The sequence below is a fragment of the Castor canadensis genome, chromosome 1 (assembly GCF_047511655.1).
Source record: "Castor canadensis chromosome 1, mCasCan1.hap1v2, whole genome shotgun sequence".
Classification (NCBI taxonomy): domain Eukaryota; kingdom Metazoa; phylum Chordata; class Mammalia; order Rodentia; family Castoridae; genus Castor; species Castor canadensis.
Genome location: NC_133386.1, coordinates 51298199 through 51320595, shown reverse-complemented (window position 1 = coordinate 51320595; position 22397 = coordinate 51298199). Strand labels below are relative to the sequence as shown.

Genomic DNA, 22397 nt, shown 5'->3' with positions numbered 1-22397 from the left:
TAGCTATAATAGCCAAATATGAGCTATTTCAAATAGGAGTCTAGGATTGGAAGTGTGGTTCAAGTAATAGAGTCCCTGAGTTCAAACCCTACTCCCACCAAAAAAACAACCAAAAAAAAAAAAAAAAATCAAACAGGAGCCTATTTCTGGACTATATGTGTCTATCCTTTCACCCATACCATGCTGCTTTGATTACTACAGCTTTATCGTAAGTCTTGAAACTGGGTAGTATAATTCCTTCAACTTTTACTACTAAAAATCTCTATCCTGTAAAAAAGAAGTATGTAAAATAATATAGCCCTCTCAAAGATGGGATGGAGGTTGGGTGAGAGCTGAGGGGCTACAATCATCTCTCTCTCTTTTCTTATATCTGTCTTCCTTCCTTTTGAGTCTTTCTTTTCAGAGAAAAAGGTAGCTATTGGACAGACAAGCTTATCTCATCCTTCTTTAAATGACTTCTTTCTTAGGGTCCACTCAGACCACGGATCAGGGAGAGTTATTCATTCAGACACTATGGGTTATTTTGGGGGTATTACAGTACTCTAAGATACTGAGAAGATGAGAAAACTGGCATTTAATACACTACAATTATCATCTAAACTTGAGAATTAGTTATGAATAAATGAATTATTTAGTCTACTTTGAAAGCAGTCACAGGCTGATTTCAGTGTTTCAATCTTTGTGCATTTAAAAAATATGGCATCAAATATATGGTGTCAGTGTAAAACATTTTCTCTCTAAAAGAAGTTTTATTGCATCTAAGGATATTACTAGCATATGGAGAAGAAAAATAAATTTAATTAGTGAATATAATATCGTTCATTAGAACTCTGCAAATAGTAGCATCCTTACCTGAAAAAGATTCTGAAATAATTTTTCAATATACATCTAATAATTACAATTACAGCACATGAATTCTTTGTTGTTTGGGATGTGTATGTGCTTGTGTATGTTTATGGGTATTACTTAAGGAGACTAGTTTTCTTGCATATCTGGTATATTCCAAATTGTGTACTGAACATAGACTTGAAATTTTATTTTTGGGAATAATTTGAGAGCTATAATTAAAGAGAACTTCATATAGAAATGATTTTAATTTGCTTCTTCTAACAGAACTTAGTGTATTATCAGATCAGCACCACCTTAGATCAAGTTCTAGATTCTGGAAATCTCTTTTAGTCCCTGGGGATTCAAACACATAGGTGTTTCACTTTCCAGTTTATACTCAACTTAAGGGCATATCTATTGGAGGACCTATCTTTCTCAGTGGAGAGTTCCCACCTGCCAAATAGTACCTGGATTTTGGTTTCTATTTCTCACACCCAGTAAGATTGTCTCAAAGAAGGTAAAAATTTTCCAAATTAGCAAATGCTTTCAGAGCATAGCTTACTTTTAGCACTCTACTCCTTTATTGCTTGAAAACTGATGCATTTAAGATTTTTCTTTTAATTTTACCCAGCCTTTAAGTGTTTTTTTTTTTTTTTTTTAACAGCAGGGTTGGTCCCAGTAACTTAGCACACTATTAGAGAACAAAAATATCTTCCCTTATTTCTTTTCAAAGTAAAGTTTGGGAACGACAGAAGAAATGGAAGGAATCAAACCAAAAGAGAATAGCTGGTAAACTCAGAAACAGAAAATGCTAATCTCTTGTTTAAGGAGTTTGGCAGTGAGGAAAGAGAAAACAAATTTGGCAGAACATCAGGGCTAGAAGAAAATGTTGATTTCATTTTGTTTTAAAAGAAGGAGAAAGAGGGAAAAAAAGTGGAAAAGGAATATAATGAGAATAAATGGATGCTAGACTATTGAACCCAGAAATTCTTATCCTAGGTATATGCCCAAGAGAAATGAAAATATATGACTATACAAAAACTCATACATGAGTGTTCATAATAGCATTGTTCCCAATAGCCAAAAGGTAGAATGAACCCAAAATGTCCATTGACTGATGAAGAGATAAAATGTAGTAAATATATCTACATTACAGAATATTTTGTAATTATAATATTATATAATTCTACTTACATGAAATGTTCAGGATGGGCAAATACATGGAAACAGTAGAACAGTAGTTGCTTATGGGTGGTAGACATGGGAAGCTTGCAGGTGATTACTAAAGCATACGGGGTTTCTTTCAGAGTTGATGAAAATATTCTAAGTGTGTGGTGATGACTGTACAACTATGAATATTCTGAAAACCTCCAAACTATCCTCTGTGAATGAAAGAATTGTACTGCATGTGACTATATCTCAATAAAAGTATTACAAAAAATTCATCTTTGTATATATGGAATTATATGCTAGATTTTTTTGGCGGTGCTGAGGTTTGAACTCAGGGCCTTGCACTTGCCAGATAGGCACTCTAACAGTTTAGCCATGGTCCCAGGCACCCAAAATTTCTTTTAAGAGCTTTTCCTGATAATCAAATCTCATTCTGCATATTTCTTTTTATTGTTTATCTATCCACTCACCACTTATTTTCTAAATATATACCTTTTTTGTAAATCATTAATTATGTAACATTTGTTTCGAAGCGTTAATTTGAACTTGAAAATTAACCTACTTTTCCTTCTTGCTTTTCGAAACTTGACAGCAGCCAGATTTATTAAATTCATCCCATAAAGATTGTAGTCAATAAAGAGCTGTAGGAGGTAGGGAATATGTGCTTCATGAGGCTGGTAAAATTTATTCATTATGGCTCCACTTTGCAAAAGTTCACATATCCTAAATAAGAAAAAAAAGTTAATCATAAGATTATATTCTCTGTAATGTTAAATAATTAAACAAAAATAGAGAACAAAACACCTATCAGCTCACAAAAATTTCATTTCAATTTTACTAGAAATTTGTATTTTGTTGGAAATTAAAAGTTTGAACCAATGTTTTAATGTAAGTATCAAGTTCTGGATGACAAAAAAAATTCATGGATAAAGAATATTTTGACTTAAACCAATTTAATAATAACTATATTGGAAAAAAAAATCTCATAAAGATTTTAGGGTTGGTGTGGTGGAACGTGCTGTTAAGACTACCAGCTACTCAGGAAGCTGAGGCAGGAGGATAGTGAGTTTGAGATCAACCTGAGCAACACAGAAGACTCCATCTCAAAACGGGAAGGGGCTTTTAAAAGCATTTTTCTTTTAAAAATTACAAAAATAACATTGCAAAGACAACATAGAAATTGGAAAAAGAAAAAAATTACTCATAATCCTGCTACTCAGAAGTGTTATTATTTTAATATTTTTCTTTCCTGAGTTTTTTTTCTTCATGATGGGAAGTTGCAATAGGCAATTATAAATAGCAAAATAAGTACTATGCAAGGGAATTATATTAAACTTAGAAGGGATGCAAGTCAGATAGGGTTAGAGTGGTTCCTGCAAAGCCTTCTTAGAGAAAAGTCTAAGCAGGAGATTAAATGAACACGTTCATCTCTTTCTCTGAAGAAAGGGAAAATTATTTCATGTAAATAAAATTGCACATGTCAAGAGTTATAAGAAAGCATAAAAAAGACTGAAAAAAGAAGGGCTAAAGAATAACAGAAGTCAGATCATACACAGCCTGTTAAAAGACATTTGAAAAGGTAGTAGCATTTGCCTGCAAATTGAACAGCAGGAAAGTGAAATAATCACATTAAAGAAAGCACAAGAACAGAGGGAGCACCTGTATAAAAACTAAGGTAATGGTAGGTGAAATGAGGATCATGGCAATGTCTTAATTCAGGAAATCTACAAGGGTAAAATGGTCATGGTTTGACAAGTAACTACATGTGAAAGGCTGAAGTAGAAAAAAGAATGGAAAAGACACTTAGATGTGTGTTGTGTTTATCGAAATAGGAAGGAATGGAAGAAAAAAAAAGGTTTGGGTTTGGTTTGTTAGTTTGAGAGGGAATAAGAATAAACTCAGCTTTAGATAAGCTGGAGTTTAGTATAGTAGAATGTCCAGGTAGATTCTATAATACTAGAAATGAATGACAATGAAAATTAGGTTAAGAATAATTTTATTAATACTGAAGAAGCAGCCAACATTTTTTAACATTTCAATTAGCATATATTAGTTGTACAGAAGGATTTCATTGTGACATTAACAGCAGCTAACATTTTTGAGCACTGTGTACTAGATACTCTGCTAAGTGCTTTAAATGCTTAATCTTTAGTAATCCTCACTACAAACCTATAATACTATAATTTCCATTTTATAAATAAAAAAATTGAATCTTAAAGTGTTATCAAAAACCACACAAAGAATGGAAGAACTAAAACTCAAATCCAATTTTCTCTTACTTGTGACTCTCACTCTTAAACACAGTAGGTAGCTTATCCAGTAGGTAGCTTGATATATTTATTGGAAGTCCTGGAGAAAAAACTGGGCTATTCATAAACATTTGAAAGTCAAATGCATAAAGATTAACAAAATTAAAATGAACATGTAGTAGTAAATAGGGCTGCAGAGAGAGGATAAAGTCTAGAGGGAAAAGATAAATGCCTAAGACGGTACCCCATCAATTACAGATACTAAAAAGGAACCAAAAAATAATGGCAGCAACATGAATGATTAGACAGACATGAGGAAAATTTAATTAAAGGAGGTATATATCACAGAAGTCAACATTTGGTACTGTTTAAAGGCCTCCTAAATATTACTACCAGGTCAAAAGATAAGGATGAAAAAATTGGATTTAGCAATACAGAAATTATTAATGAAAGCAACTTTTCTGGTTTTTTTTTTTTTTTTTTTTTTTTTGGTGGCACTCTGAACTCAGGGCGTCATGTTTGCTAGGCAGGCACTCTTACCACATGAGCCACTCTGCCAGCCCAGTGAAAGAAATTTCAGTGCAATGGCTGGTGTAGAAGTCATACAGGAGTATATTAAAGAGTGAATTTTAAAAAAGAGAGAGAGAGAATGAATGGTGTTGGGTGTGGCAGCTCAGGTTGCAATTTGGGAGATGGAGATCAGGTGGATAACAGTTTAAGGCCAGGCTTGGCAAAAAGCAGGCACAAGCAAGAGTGTGGTTCAGGCAGGCCCAGACATAAAACAGACCCTATCTCAAAAATGGCCAAAGCAAAAAGGGCTAGGGGAGTGGCTTATGTGGTAGAGCACCTGCCTAGTGAGGGCAATGATGAGCTCAACCCCCGGGACCACTTAAAAAAAAAAGAGTGACTAGAAGGCAAGACATTTGATACACAAAGCAAATAAATCCTTCAAGAAGATATATCTATGAGTATGAATATGTGTGTAAAATTACTAGTTTTATTAATATTTAAATGATGCAGAAAAGGGAAATGGGGATAACTGATAAAATGGAAGAGGCCCTTGAAAAGGCCAAGAAAAATGGATCTTGAGTCTTAGAAGTGTGTATGTGTGTTGAGTGTGTGGGAGGTGTGTGTGGGGGGGAGGGGTGTGTGTGTGTGTGTTTGGTAGTACATATTTATACAGTTTAAGGGCCCTTTGGTAAGAAATTAAAATTTTTTTTGGCTCCAGGGACTCCTTTTCATTCTTAAAAAATTGAGAACAAGGCCGGAGGCATGCTCAAGTGGTAGAGCACCTGCCTATTTTGCATGAAGTCCTGAGCTCAAATCCCAGCACCGACAAAAAAGTGAAAAAGAAAAAATTATTGAGAACACAAAAGAGTTTTCTTTATGTGGTTTCCATCTATTGATATTTATTATACTAGAAATAAAAACAAAAATTTATTTATAATTTTTAAATAACAATTATGCATTAAAATAACATTTTTATGAAAAATAACTATTTCCAAATACAAAAATAATTTGCTGAGAAAAGAGACATATACTCTTTTATGTATTTACAAATCTTATTTATTTATTTTTAATTTATTAACAGGGCCTTGCTATGTAGCTGAGGCTGGCCTTGAATTCCTGGGTGCTTAGATTATAGGCATATATCAACCACACCCAGAACAAATCTCTTAACAGAAGACAGATTCTGTTCAGTATGCTGCAATATATTGCTTTGGTTGAAACATATGAAAATTGGCCTTACTTAATATGTAGTTAGAAAAAGAATAATTTAACAGCCTTTTTGGATAAATGTCAGTATTCTTCTTCCATATTATATGTAAACCCAAGTGTGGTAGTTTCTTAAAGGTTAGCTACAAGGTGGAATCTGAAACCAAATCAATGAAATTTCTATTGTTCTATCTTGCACTTTGAATTTTTTAAAGCCCATGAATGATTTTCTAACTGATCGTTTTGGAAATAGAGATCCACTAAGTTATACAGATTTTTTTAAAAAAATGTTTGTTAAACAACATGAAAAAAAAATCATTTGTTAATATCATCTGTCTTATCAGAAAAATCTGTAAATACTATAAAATTAAGTTCATAGTAGCAAATAAAGTTTGCTTGAGAGCTCAAATGTTATCCTTGGCAAAATACTAGTTGTTTTCCTTTGAGTGACATGCTGACTTTGTTCATTTTTAAGAGACTATCTGTCAAACACACAAATTGCTAGAATTAGTTTTTCTTTCAAGTGAACATACTGTTCAAGTAAAAAAAAAAGGGGGTTAGTTCAGCTTGCAACTAAAAACAATGATATGTAAGTATTTCTTTCAGACAATCAAAGTATTTCGGCACACAGATATGTTTCATGCTCACTTTCATTTTGTCACATAAGAACTTCTACTGTGTTATGGATATGCTTATGGAAAACTTAATTTAAAAAAAAAGCTGGGAGGGCTTAATGGTGGAAAAATACACTGATTACTAATTAATGTCATTACTCTGACTCTAGCCAAGGTGTTAGGAGTTTTATCCACCATCAGTAAGCAAGTGAAAAAAAAAAAGGCAAATCCTATCTTAATACTGTTATAAAAATAGTTTTGACCATTTAGATCCTGAAAGGTTTTGAGGTATCCCCAGTTCAAACAGACCTAATGACAAAGAGGATCTCCTGAATAAAAAATATTCAGCACTCCTCCATGCCTACTTTTACCTTAGTAAACGAATGAATGAAAAATCTTGTTATGAACCCAAAAGGATGCTGAAATCTATATATGTGCTCTCAATAATAGGGTACCATTGAGAGTACCATTGGGAGACAGAGAGACTAAGGGAAGAAAAATCTCACTCAGCCAACAAAAAATTAGGATATAAAATTTCATTAATTTCTAATAAGGAGTCCACAGGAAGCTTTCTCAGAGTACTGTCCCTTTAACAAATTGCTCCTTATAGAGTAAGTTTATCTTTAGTACTGAAAATCTGGTCTGTCCAATAGGGTACTAACATTAATATAAGGCAGCTATAATCTATCCTTACATAATTCTATGAACTAAGACAATAAACAAGTACCTTTAAAATACCTTTCTTAGAATTCAAGCCATGGGCCTCTCTCTATACACATACGTACATTTTATCATCTCTTCTTTAATAAGGCTACAAACTATATAGGCCTTTTTTCCAGTTTTTTTCTTTTTATTATTAAACTATTTAAGTGATATTCATATCTTGATTTCATTTATCTTTGTACCTTTTTACCATTGCAGGATTGTAAAGATAGATCTTCATAAAGTGTCTTTCCTTCTCATGATAGCCATAAAAAGGCCTGAAATATAAGAAAAAGATATTTTAAATTATTTCCATCATTCAGAGATGAAATAATGTACCTTATTGCCCTAATTAAGCTCAGCTGGCCTAATTCAGTCTTCTTTACATTTAATACTATACAAAAAACAACTTAAAGATCCCCCAAGACCTTTCAATTAAACTTATCAGAGGTTAACATAGGAAATACTAAAGCATTTAAAAAGGATTTTAAAATACTACTTTGAAAAAATCTCAGGACAAAAAGAACAGCAAACCATTTCTACCTTAATCTCAATTGTCATGATTCTATTCAAAAGTTCCTCTTGCCTATCCACCCACAACTCCCTAGAAGCAGAGAACAGCTTTGCCTGAGAGGTCTGGTCCACAACTAGGAACTCCAGTGACCCTCCTGTGGCCCCAAGAAGGGTTGAATGGCCTATTCTCTGAAGGCAGCCTCTTCTACCAACTCTCTGCCCTAGGAAACTTCTGGGTAGATATCTCTGAACAGGTAATCCTCCAGAGGCCAAGTCAAGTCATTGGTGTAGCTCTCAGGTATTGACAAGAGCACTGACTGGGGCAAACAGTTCAGCTAACCCCAGTGTAGCTCTTAGACACCGATAAGTAACCCATCCTATTCTCAGGCATACCCAGCTGAAATGACCACAGTGACCCAGTCCTAACATGATCCACAGAAACTGACAGGCACACCTCATTTTCAGCGGGGTGCACCAGATCCAACTTGAAGGAACAGTGTCTCAACTGGCAATGTAATCCCACAACCACTGCAGCTAGGCACCTAGATACTTGCAGACATTCCTGATGGTGATTAAAGCTGAAGAAACTACAAAGACATTATATTAACTCATTCACTGATAACCAAATTCAAGACAGCATGTCCAGTCAAAACTCTAGGACATATCTCTAGCAGCAAGTCAATGTAGGGAAACATGAAAAAACCAAGGTTAACAGTCTCCAAATGATCACAATTACTCACTAGCAAGAGTCCAAAGAAAAGGAAATGAACAAACTGCTTGACAAAGAATTCAAAAGAATGAATTTAAGGAAACTTAATGAAATATAACAAAACACAGACACAATGAAATTAGAGTAATTCAAAATATAAATGAGAAATTCATCAAATATAGAAACAATAAAGGAATCATTAAGAACCTTAGATGTAAAAAACATAAGAAATGAAATTAAATAGCAGAGCCTAATAGAGCCTAAAAGCAGAATTGAATAGGTAGAAGAAAGAATTTCCAAGCTTAAAGACAGGTCTTTTGAAATAACCCAGCCAGACTTACTTTGAATTAAAAGAATGAAGAAATCCTTCGAGACGTATGGAACACCACTAAGCAAGCAAACTTTCACCTTCTGAATATTTAGTAGGAAAAGGCATCAAAAATCTAGTAACAAATAATTGCTTAAAACTTTATACTAAGAAAATATGGACAGGCAGGACTCCAAAGCTCAAAGGACCCCTAATCTATTTGATTAAAAAAGACTATCTCTGAGGCATATTACAGTCAGAACAACCAAAACTCAGAGAAATTTCTAAAAATGGGCAAAGTATAAAATCACATTTAAGAGAATCCTATTGAAAAAGAGCAGACTTTTCAGCAGAAACATTATAGGCCAGAAAAGAAGGAATGATATGGTTAAAGTCCTGAACGAAAAAAAATTGTCAGCAAGAATACTATACCCAGCGAGGCTGGTTTTGGAAATGGAGGAAAAATACTTTTCAGGACAAGTAAAAACTGAGGAAACTCTTCACCACTAGTTGCTGTAACAAATGCGTAGAATTCTACACTAGAAGTGAAAAGATAACTACTATCATGAAAACATGCGAAAGTACAACACTTAACAGTAGGGAAGATACACAAAAAGGAAAGAAAAGATTCAAACCCAATCAATAAAGTATTTCTGTACCAGATACAAAAAGATAACTACTATCATGAAAACATGCAAAAGTTCAAAACTTAACAGTCGGAAAGATACATAAAAAAGAATCAAACCCCATCAATACAAAAAGTACTAAACAACAAAGATAAACAATGAGAGGAATAAAGAAACAAACGATACACAAAACAACAAAACATTCTGAACAGAATGACAGGATTATGTCTGTACTTATGAATAATAACATAAGCTAATCAAATTCCCTAGTTAAAAGATATAGACTGGATAAATGAAATATGACTTCAATAATATGCTGCCTAGAAGAAACTCCCTTGACACTAAAAGGGAAAGAATGGAAAAAGATACACCATGCAAAGGTGAAAGTGAGCAGATAAATTAGCTAAAATAGATTTTTAAGTCAAAAAGTATAAAAGGAGCTGGGTGCAGTGACTCATGTCTATAATCCCAGCTCAAGCATATAATCCCAGCTACTGGGGAGGCAAAGACTGGGAGAAATATGGTTGAGGCCAACCTGGGCAAAAAGTTAGGGAAATCCCATTTTTAATCAATAAACTGGGTGTAATGATGAGTGCCTGTGGTTCCAGCTACACAAGAGGCTGTTGGTAGGATTGTAGTCTGAGGCTGGCACAGAGCCTTACCTGAAAAATAACTAAAAAAACAAAAAAGAGATAGGGGCATGACTCAAGCGGTAGAAAGCTTGCCTAGCAAGTATGAGGCCTGGAGCTCAAACTCCAGTACTGCCCAACAGTGGCAGAACACACATTCTTTTCCACCAGCACATGGAGCGTTCTCCACAGGAGACCATGTTAGGCCACAAAACATATCAGCCAACTCAAAAAAAATCAAAACTATATGTATCTTCTCCTACAACAAAACTAGAGATTGACCCACTGGTCGATGAAGAAATCAAATTTAAAAATTTCAAGAAATTTAAAATTTAAAAATTTCTTGAAGCATATGAAAATGAAAACATACTAAAATCCATTGGATACAGCAAAAGCAGTGCTATAAGGGATGTTGAGAACTATTAAGTACCTACATGAAAAAAGAAAAAAAAGATTTCCACCAATGTTTATTGCAGCACTATGTACAACAGTCAAGCTTTGGAAATAGTCCAGATGCCCTAAAACTAATGAATGGATGAAGAAAATGTGGAATATATACGCAATGGAGTTTATTTACCATAAAGAAAAATGGAATAATTATGTTGTTTGCAGGTAAATGGATGGAATTGGAGATCATCATGCTAAATGAAATAAGCCAGGCTCAGAAGGACAAAGGTTGAATGTTTCCCCTCATGTGGAAACTAGACCTAAAAGATAACTATATATATGAATACATATATGACTATATAGATAGACAGACAGAGGGAGAGGGAGAGAACATGATTGTGATAGCGGGTCTGAGGGGACTATGGGAAGGCAGGAGAAGAAAAGAGAATGATGAGGCTGAATAATATCAAAATACATTGCACCTGTGTATGAAGATACAGTATAATAACATGTACTGAAAGCTGTTGAACGATAGGGGAACAGGGCAAAAGAGAAAGAATAAGTAATAGAGTGGATTAATCTGATTAAAGTATTATATGTGCATGTATGAAATACTGATGTGAAACTCCCTTGAACAATCAATATACACTTAAGAAAATGAAGGACTGGAAGGTAAAACAGGTCCTGTCTGGGGTGTTGTTACCAGTGGGAAGGTGGAGGGTAAGCATGTATAAAAACAGAACAATGATACCTGTTGAAATTGTTCTTAGAAGGGGAGTGGGGATGCAGGAGAATGATGGAGAGGTTGAATCAAATTAAGATACACTGTGAGCACATATGTTAATGTCACAATGAAACCCTCTGTATAACTAATATATGTTGATAAAAATATTTTAAAAGATTTCAAATAAATAATCTAATTTTGTAACTCAAAGAGTTAGAAAAGCAAGAGCCAAAATTAGTAGAAGGAAAAGATAAGATACATATGAGAGAGAAAACAAAATAAAATCAGAGATAAAAAAGGAGACATTACAATTAATACCACAGTAAGTTCATCAGGGGCTAATATGACTAACTATATGCCAACAAATTGGAAAAACTAGTAGAAATGGATAAATTTCTGGACACATATATCCTACCAAAATTGAACCATGAGGGTACAGAAAACTTGGGTAGATGAGAACCATGTAACGAGATTGAATCAGTAATAAGTTTCCCAACAAAGAAAAACCTAGGACTAGATGAATAGTTTCACTGATGATTTTTAGAAAACTTTTAAAGAATTATCAAAGTAGTCCAAAGTACTGAAATAGAGCCAATCCTTCCAAACTCATTCTATTAAAACTACCATTACCCTGACACCAAAACTACAAAAGGACATAACAATAAACTACAGATTAATATTCTTTAAAAACTTTGATATAAAAACTCTCAACGAAATACTAGCAAATCAAATAAAACAGCATATCAAAAAGATTCTATACCATAACCAAGTGGAATTTATTCAAGGGATGCAAGGAGAGTTCAAACTATGCAAATCAACAAACATAATATATCACAACAATAGAAAGATAAAAACCTTATCCTTCAATAAATAAAAATCATTTGATAAAACTAGCCATCCCTTTGTGATAAAACCCTCAAAAATCAGGAATACAAGGAATGTACAGCAACACCATGTATTATAAACCCACAGCCTACAAGACACTGAATAGAGAAAAGCTGAAATCATTTTCTTTAAATAAGACAAAGATGTTCACTTTCACCACTATTATTCACTATAGTATTGGAAGTGTTAGCCCAAGCAAGAAGATTGAAGAAAGAAAAAAGGACATTCAAACTGAAAAGGAGGAGGTCAAATTATTTTGTAGAACATTTTATAGCAAAACCTAAAGACTACCAGAAAAAAACTGTTAGAAATGATAAACTCACTAAAGTTGCAGAATACAAAATCAGCACACAAAAGTCAGTAGCTTTTTTATATGCCAATAATGAAACTACTAAGAATAAAATCAGGGAAAGCAATTCTATTCACCATACTTATAAAAAAAAAAAACACTTGAAATAAATCTAACCAAAGTGAATAGTCTCTACAAAGAAAATTACAAAACCCTGATGAAAGAAAATGAAGAGGACACAGACACACATACACACACTTACAAAAGAAAGACAGCCCATGTCTATAGATCAGAAAAATTAATATTGTTAAATGCTCATACTTTCCAATGTAGTATCTATCTAAATACCAAAGACATCCTTCACAGAAATAGAGAAAGTAATCCTATAATGTGTAGGGAACCACAAAAGGCCACAAATAGCCACAGAAATTCTGAGCAAAAGAATAAAGCTGGAGGAACCTGACTTCAAAACATGCAACAAAACTATAGTAACCAAAGCAGCGTGGTACTGGAATAAAAATGGTAACACAGATGAAGACAACAGAAAAGAGAACCCAGAAATAAACCTACATGTTTATAGCTAACTGATTTTTTACAAGGACAGCAAGAACATACACAGGAGAAAGGAAACTTCCTTCAAAAAATGGTGCTGTATCTGGGAATAGTGGCTACCACTTATAATCCCAGCTACTTCGGAAGCACATAATTTCTGAAGGATCTAAGCTATACTAGTACCTCTGATACAAGTATCACGATTTTCAAACATGATGTAATTAGAAGAATTATGTATGTCTGATGAAGAATTAAGAATTTTTAGGTGAAACAAAAGCTTAGTAATTGCCTAGAATTGGTCTATGAATAAATGCTTATATCTGTAAATGGTTAAATCTTTAGGTAGATCAACCCAATCTTTTTATTTTAAAAAATACTGCCCCTTTAGACAGGCACTAGATGTAACTTGCTCTTATAATAATACCATTTCTCTGCTGTCATATCTGACAGTGTAATGGACATCAAATAAAAAAGAATTTAGCAGCAGTCATTAAATAACTTTTAAGTGTAAACATCTTTTTTTTTTTCCTTACAGCTATTTCAAGCCTCTGGGTCAGAGCCATCCCTGATTGCTATAAAGCAATTTCTGTTACAAAAAATTTTTTGACTATTTACCAGGGTCTTAAAAGGTACATTATCATCATTGCCTCTCACTTCAGTCTTACATCATATCCTACTTCTCTTTTCCTCCAACCATTCTAAATGTGGCAGCTCCTCTAGCTTGATTCCTCTTCCTGGAAAAATCTACCCTGGACTTCTGGATAGTTTACTTTTGGTCATCAGTCAGACTTTGGCTTAATTTACCTCCTCAGATATTTGTTCTCTAACAATCACTCCCTTTCATTCTTTTTTACTTTTCAGCATGCAGTAGCAGAAGCCATCATTCAATTACACTTCCTATATTTAGAGATCTGAAAGACACATCCTCACAACTGTCAAAGCAAGCAAAGTTAATGCTGGTACTACTGGAAACCAAAGGATGGAAAACATACTTTGAGAATCACTGGCCTACACGATCTCCTTCCTCCGTATCTAACTGACATCCTTTCAGTCCCTCCATTCCTGGCCTCCATGCTGTTCCCATTTCCTTACTTCCTTCTGGCATTTGCTTGAATATCATTGACTTTGTCAATGAGCTCTTTCCTCATTACCCTATCTAAAATTGCCACAATTCCACTTCCCGTATGCTACTGATCCTTCCTGCTCTCCATCTTCTTCTACAGCACTAATTATCATGTAGCAAATAAATTTATTTCATGTTTACATATTAGTTATTATCTGTTTCTCACTACTAGAATATAACTTCCAAGGGAGCAGAGACTTGTTTTCTTCAGTAATATATTCTAAGTGAAAACAACTTAGATCTTGAAAAGTCCCATGTATTAAAGGGTTCATCTTTGAGGTGGCACTATAGAGAAATGTTGGGAGGTCTTTAGATCATTAGAGGCATGTTCTCAAAGGGGGATTGTGGACCACAACCTTCTTTGTCTTCTCCTTTGCTTCCTGGCTATGAAGTGAGCAGGTTTTTCTCTACACACATATTCTTGCAATGATGCACTGTCTCACCACAGGCCCAAAGCAACAGGGCCAACTGATTATGAGGGAAAATAAGCCTTGTCTCCTCCTACACTGTTTATATCAGGTATTTGTTACAGTGACAGAAAGCTGACTACTACATCAAGTACCTAGAACAGTGCCTGGAAAATAGAAAGTGCTCAAAAAATAAATTATGTATGTATTCCTATAGTTCTAGGGAGCAGAAATGGAAACGGTTAAAATAAAAGCCATGTTCACCATTTATCTTTCATTGCAATAAAAATTTACTTTAAAAGAGTTTCAGAAAGAAATTCACTGCAGTTCTATTAGGTAAAAGAAATATGAATGAAATAGATTTCAATTGAATATTTTTCCTATAATCAGAACAGCAAAAGAAATACAGAAATACAGCTGAACAGAAACTTTGAAAAATTATATACTTACATTCCTGATACTAATGACACTTTGAACACATGCTGAGCAGTGGAAGATGGATTGCCTAAAGCCACATTAAGAGCTCTGTCGATACTGAATGCCATCTGAGAAAGATAGCTTTCTGGCTGCTGTCCATAGCCATCATATGGCACATAGAGGTAAGGAAAGATGCCATGTAGATGAAGACATGTCTTCTGACCTAAAATGTAACATATTAGATAGTTTAGTCTTGAGAAGCATTTAGACAATATAAAACTCATAGTGCAAGACATTTAAATATTCAAATGGCAATACAGCTTATCCAAAATAAGATTAGAAGAAAATTAACCCATAAAATCACCTGTATTAATTACATTTTACAACAACATTTGGAAGAATTCTGTAAACATAATCACTGTAGTATATAATTGAAATACTGTGAAAATGTATTTGACCACTTTACTCTTACAAAACTAGTTTTATATACCTCACTGAATCAACTCGTAAGACCACATAGCACAGTGTTATAAAGCTTACAAAATTCACTGAAAGCATACTAAGTAAATCAGTGAATGCCTGACTTTGCCTTAATGTTTTCAAACAAGAGACTTCCCTAAGACAGAGATAACTCTAGAAGAAGGAATAGGGTAAAAGGAATTCCAGAGTGTGGAATTTTGCTATTGGGGGTGGGAAAAAGGGCAAAAATAAAATTTTGCTATTATAATAAACAAACAAACAAAACCACTGCAGACCAACAATAATGTAATGGACTGCTGGATATCTAAATTTCCTATTTGGTAGAATGGGATAGAGGGAGACACAAGAGGAGGGAAGAAAAAGAACAAAACAATCATGCATACTTTTGAGGAAGCCAGTATATCAGTCAAGGTGTAAAAAGGGCAAACAGTGCTGACTTGCTAACACACAACGTGGCACAGCCAAGATAAAGAAAGTAATATGAGCCAAACTTCACAAAAGAATTGCCACAGAAACAGTAATGTATCCGTGATAAAGTTAAGTAACAACAACGGCAACAAAAAGCAGATACCATCATTACTCTCCTAAATCTGCAGGGCTATAAGGAAGTGGTTCCCACGATCTTCAGAGTATCGTCCCTAGTTTCCCTAGGGCACATGCCATTTGTTTCACTGAAATTGAGAGAAGAACAGTGATGGAAGATCATACCCACTGTACTCATGCTGTCATTCACTACTACTAGGTTATTCCTCTCTGCACAATGTTCAGACTTCTTCCAATCCCTTATCTCTTTTCACTCTGTTCACTGGGCCATTTCTTTTGGTAGCAAAGTAATTATCTGACTGATTACTATTTTCCATTTATGACCTAGAATGATTTGTATAAAAATATGGAAAAGAGGTCTATATTCTGTTGATATTTTGTGTTTATACTTCTTAAAAAGAATCATAAACCTGTCTTATTTTTAAGATATAGTTATAAACAATTAACAAATAAATCCGGAAGATCAGTCATGTAATTTGTAAACTCTAGACTTCAATATTTTATAACCAATTTTTTAATTTCTTTATTGTGATGCTGGAGGTGGAATTTAGGGCTTTACGTTTGCTAGGCAAGCCCTTTACTACTGAACTGCAGTATTCTAATTTGAACTGTCCACTGTTTATTTTTGGAGAATTACAAATTGTGCTATTACACCAAATTCAATCTCCCTCCCTTCATTCCTTTCTTGTGGTACTGGGAAATGGTCTTTGCACATGCTAAGCAAGCATTCTACCACTTAAGCTATTTATTTCCCCTAGACCTCAATTTCTAAAAAAATTCAGTTATAAGCAAATTCTTTGGCTATTTCATTTCTAAATAAAATGAAGAATTGTTTCCTAAATATTGTAGTTTCAAGATTCTTCAAATCAAGAAAAATTCTAATTATAATGATGCGTCTCAAGAAAATATATTTAATTAATTTACTAAGAATTTACTTAAATGGTTTTAAAATATCTCATGAATAGTGGTTATAAACATTACTCTAGGCTGGGGACATGGCTGAAGTGGTAGAGTACCTGCTTAGCAAGCACAAGACCTGGAGTTCAAACCCCAATACTGAAAAAATAAAGTAAGTAATTAACTTTAAAAAAGTGTTACCCTATTAAACATAAGCCACAGTTTGATTAAGACCTGCCAGCATGTTAAACTAGACAGTGAGGGATGTGGGGAGAGAGAAGTATTTACTCTTAAGTTGACAAATTCAAGACCAGTGATTTACAGAATTAGTAGTATAATAATATTTTATAAGGTGTGTTGCTTATAGTATAAACATCATAAGATGACGGTTTTATGGTCAATATGTTAGTTATAGAATTTTGGATATATTTTGTTTTACAAGATAAAAATTATCTTGTTTTTTTTTTGCTCCTTTATGAGCAACGTAAAAATATCTTAAAAAATAAGGGTACCCCACTTTTCACACTTCCTATGAAGTAGGAGTCAAGAGACATTATCTTTCTATTCATAAGCTTTGGAGTTACAAAATTTTGGATTGTATGATTTAGGAAAAGGAAATTATTTATTCAGTAAGCACAAGGCTAAGTGCTTTATATCTATTTCTAAAACTTAAAACAACTTTGCAAGCATTACAGAAGTTAACTTACTCAAAATCACATGGCTTTTAACTAACTGAACAAGGATTTAAAAATAGATCAGCAAAATCTAAAACCAATGCCTTTTCTGTTTAACAATGATAGAATGCTTGTTCAATTTTTAAAAAGTTAGTGTTGGCTTCCTTAATCCTTAGTTTCTCAGTTTTTACTTTGTATTATAAATTGCATGTATTCTTATTTGACTTTCCAATTTGATGGCAAATTCTTTGGGAGCTGATAAACTGTGTGTTTGAGTGAACATAATTCCCCAGAACTCAGCAGAAAACATACTATATGTGTTTAATAAATATTATTTAATAAGTGAAAGAATACACAACAAACTAGAATAATTGCACAAAGAGAAAGGGATGAAATAAAAGTTTCTGAACATGTGAAGAAACAAATACAGGAAAACAGGAGGACATAGGTATATGGGTTTGGAAAGTCCCCAGCTTATTGCACTTTGCTACTCTGAATGACCTGAAGTCCCATTCAAAGCTGTAATACAGCAACACAGACATACCTCTCTCTGGTTCTCCTGCAGCTAGGGATGACTCAATGTCTTACTCACTACCCTTCCTCAAGAACAACCTCCTGAAGAACCACCAAATATGAATATGTGGCATACTACTAACATTTCTAATACAGAGTAAGTATCATAGAAAAGGAAATGATGAGAAAGATAAAATAAGAAACTCAAAAGTTAAACTAAGAGACATGTATAAAATGAGTTAATTTGTTTACTATAAATTTTGCAATTCTATAATAGCACTGCTTTATCTTGATAAGATACAGACCATTTGTATTTCCCTACAACTGCTCTACCTCATAAATGTATAGGGCCACAGAGCTGTAAAGCCTTTTAGAGATAAACTAGTCTACTCCAACACCATGAATTAGAATTAGTTCCAGCTGTGAAAGTACCCTAAAGTCAGTGAGAAATCACCCTAAATTGGGAAGTTTCTACCATAAAAGAAGTCTAGGAGCAGGTAGTTGGACTTTGGACCTAACTTTTTTAACATCTCCTCATGGCTTAGTTAGGAACTTTGGAGCTGGAGTGTGGTTCAAGCAGTATAGTACCTGCTTAATAAGTGCTAGGCCCTGAGTTTAAGCCACAATACCACCTACCTCCCCAAAAAAAGTTTTCCATGAAAACATCCTTAAAAGAATCCTATATGTGTAATTCCTTCAAGTATAGCAGGAAAGCCTCTGGACTGAAGTCAAAGTGTTATCGGATCTAATGCTATCTGTTGATAAGAATTAAATTATAGGATACTCTGCAGGTGTCCTGCCATTTGAACTGGCAGAAGAAACAATCAGGTCAATTGGGATTCTTAAATCTGAGGAACAAAAAGAAAGGAGAAAGAAAATCAATGAACAGAGATATCTGGAATGCCATCAAACATACCAATATATGCATAATGTTAGTCCCAGGAGTGAAAGAGGGAGGAAGAATATTTGAAGAAGTAATGGCCAAAAATCCTCCAAATTATCGCAAAGCTCAACAAACTCAAAGTAAGATAAACTCAAAGAAATCCATACTGTATCATAGTCAAGCTGTCAAAACACAAAGAGAAAAATTGAAAGCAGCAAAAGGCAATTATCATATACAAAATTTCCTCAAGATTTGTAGATGACTTCTCATCAGAAACCATGAAGGCCAAAAGGCAGTGAGATTACACAGAGTAATGAAAGCAAAATGCAATCAACAAAAAAATCCCATATTTAGCAAAACTATCATTTAAGAACAAAAGTGAGCCAGATGAAGTGGGGAAAAGAAATTAAGATACTCTTATATAAGTAAAATGAGAAAATTCATCACCTGCAGACTTGCTGTACCATTTTTCAAAAATACTAAAGGGTATTTTATTTCAGGCTGAAATGAAAGGACAATAGACAGTAACTCAAATCCACACAAATAAAGAGGAATGATAAATATGAAAAAAGACAACGCAAATGTATTTTATTTATAACTCTTTCTTCTCCTATTTCATTTAAAAGATAGGTACATAAAGCCATTTTATAAAATCATGTTAATGGGCTTATAAAGTAGAAAGATGTACTTTGATGATAACAGCACAGAGAAAGGTGAAGGAAATGGAATTATATTGGAGTGGGGGGCTTTTTGAAGTACTGGGGTTTGAACCCAGAGTGTGGCACTTGCTAGGCAGGTACTCCACCACCTAAACTATGCCCCCAGCCCTGGAGCAGTCTTTACACGCTAAAATTAGGTTGGAGTTAATACAATATAGACTACTTTAAGATGGAGGTTTTGAACCTTCAGATCAACTGTGAAGAAAATAACCTTAAAAAATTGAGTAAGAGCCAGGTGCTGGTGGCTCATGCCTGTAATAGCTACTCAGGAGGCAGAGATCAGGAGGATGGTGGTTCGAAGCCAACCCAGGCAAATAGTTCATGAGACCTGTATCTTGAAAAAACCCATCACAAAAAGGGCTGGTGGAGTGGCTCAAGGTGTAGGCCTTGAGTTCAAGCCTCAGTACCACAAAAAAAAAAAATTGAGTAAGGGAATTAAAATAGTATACTAGAAAAATATCTATTTAACGTTAAAAGAAGACAGTAAGGGAAGAAGAATAAAAGACATAAGATAGAGGAAACAAATAGCTAAATGGCAGATAAAGAACTACACAGAACTGTGTAGGTGGCCTAAGGCACTTATTTCATGGCTTAGAGCACTCTACTCAATGGGAAAAAATCAGTTTCTATGTTTTCATGCCCACTTGCATAATTTCTAGTACTATGCAAAATGGGGAGAATGTACAGAAACATCAAAAATCAAAATACAACAAAAGATTTCTGAGGACTCAAATCCTTTGCCTCAACTACCTCTCCGAACTGTTCAATGCATTCTCTTGAATGAATATACTCCATAATAATTAAAATTATCACTGACGAAATAGGAAAAAAGTTCACATAAAAACCATTTCTTGAAGAAATTAAGGAGTGTGATCAGTGTTTATATGGAAAATACTAGTAACTGCACCTCATTCTTGAAGGACCAGCTCATCTAATTAAATTATACATACCTTCCTTAACCTTCAAAAGGGATTTAAGAACTTTTTCCCTTATTTATGCCCTCATAGCACTTGTATAAAGCTATTATGGCTTATTATCATATTATACTATGTATTTACTGGATAGTGAGGAAGACAATTGAAGACAGACATATGAATATGATAACAAAATTAAATGGTGCTAACTTGTCCAATCAATAAATGTCTGCTCTAGTGTAGCGAGGAGTAGAAGATAAACCTGTTTGTTCCTTAGCTGGTCTCAGCTCCTTTGTGTCTCTTAACAATAAAAGTAGCTCCCTCAGGGAGAAGTAACTGACTTCTACTATTTAAAGGATACAGTTCAAAGTTTTCATTAAAAACAGAACCAAGAAATACTCTGGAGTTAGTAGGTATAGGTAAGAACTTTCTCAATGAAACTCCAGCAGCACAGCAACTAAGAGATAGCATAGATAAATGGGACCTCATAAAACTAAAAAGCTTCTGTTCATCAAAAGAAATGGTCTCTAAACTAAAGAGAACACCCACAGAGTGGGAGAAAATATTTGCCAACTATACATCAGACAAAGGACTGATAACCAGAATATGCAGGGAACTTAAAAAACTAAATTCTCCCAAAACTAATGAACCAATAAAGAAATGGGCACGTGAACTAAACAGAACTTTCTCAAAAGAAGAAATTCAAATGGCCAGAAAACACATGAAAAAATGCTCACCATCTCTAGCAATAAAGGAAATACAAATTAAAACCACGCTAAGATTCCACCTCACCCCTGTTAGAATAGCCATCATCAGCAACACCACCAACAACAGGTGTTGGCGAGGATACGGGGAAAAAGGAACCCTCTTACACTGTTGGTGGGAATGTCAACTAGTACAACCACTCTGGAAAAAAATCTGGAGGCTACTTAAAAAGCTGGACATCGATCTACCATTTGATCCAGCAATACCACTCTTGGGGATATACCCAAAAGACTGTTACTCCAGAGGCACCTGCACATCCATGTTTATTGCGGCACTATTCACAATAGCCAAGTTATGGAAACAGCCAAGATGCCCCAGCACTGACGAATGGATTAAGAAAATGTGGTATCTATACACAATGGAATTTTATGCAGCCATGAAGAAGAACGAAATGTTATCATTCGCTGGTAAATGGATGGAATTGGAGAACATCATTCTGAGTGAGGTTAGCCTGGCTCAAAACACCAAAAATCGTATGTTCTCCCTCATATGTGGACATTAGATCAAGGGCAAACACAACAAGGGGATTGGACTATGAGCACATGATAAAAGCGAGGGCACACAAGGGAGGGGTGAGGATAGGTAAGACACCTAAAAAACTAGCTAGCATTTGTTGCCCTTAATGCAGAGAAACTAAAGCAGATACCTTAAAGCAACTGAGGCCAATAGGAAAAGGGGAACAGGTACTAGAGAAAAGGGGAACAGGTACTAGAGAAAAGGTTAGATCAAAAAGAATTAACCTAGAAGGTAACACCCACGCACAGGAAATCAATGTGAGTCAACTCCCTGTATAGCTATCCTTATCTCAACCAGCAAAAACCCTTGTTCCTTCCTATTATTGCTTATACTTTCTCTACAACAAAATTAGAAATAAGGGTAAAATAGTTTCTGCTGGATATTGAGGGGGTGGCGGAGAGAGGGAGGGGGCGGAGTGGATGGTAAGGGAGGGGGTGGGGGCAGGGGGGAGAAATGAACCAAGCCTTGTATGCACATATGAATAATAAAAGAAAAATTAAAAAAAAAAAAACAGAACCAAGTGCAGGTCAAGTATTTCAACTTCAGCACCAATGAAGAAATAATGAGGTTAGTGTCCAATTAAAAGGAAAACTAGACCACTCCTGGAGTTATTGAAGGTATGGAGAAGTTTGTGCAATTTAAGAGA

At 34.5% G+C, this 22397-nt stretch overlaps 1 protein-coding gene across 16 annotated transcripts in view; it reads right to left on the bottom strand.

Moving 5' to 3' along the window:
* The window catches only part of Rev3l (REV3 like, DNA directed polymerase zeta catalytic subunit), a 172848-nt gene that overhangs the window by 99313 nt on the left and 51138 nt on the right, over window positions 1–22397 (bottom strand). For 8 of the 16 annotated variants that reach the window (XR_012448984.1, XM_074076494.1, XM_020168699.2 and 5 more), the window contains 3 exons: window positions 14881–15070; window positions 7483–7557; window positions 2561–2721 (listed from right to left, as the gene is read on the bottom strand). Coding sequence is in view for 15 of the 16 variants with exons in the window: in XM_074076494.1 (XP_073932595.1) it covers window positions 2561–2721; window positions 7483–7557; window positions 14881–15070 (426 nt within the window). In the remaining variant the exon portion in view is untranslated. Of the gene's footprint in view, window positions 1–2560; window positions 2722–7482; window positions 7558–14880; window positions 15071–15898; window positions 17522–18590; window positions 18803–18870; window positions 19020–22397 lie in introns of those variants that run through there. The other 8 variants (XM_074076520.1, XM_074076509.1, XM_074076544.1 and 5 more) reach the window with 3 other exon arrangements.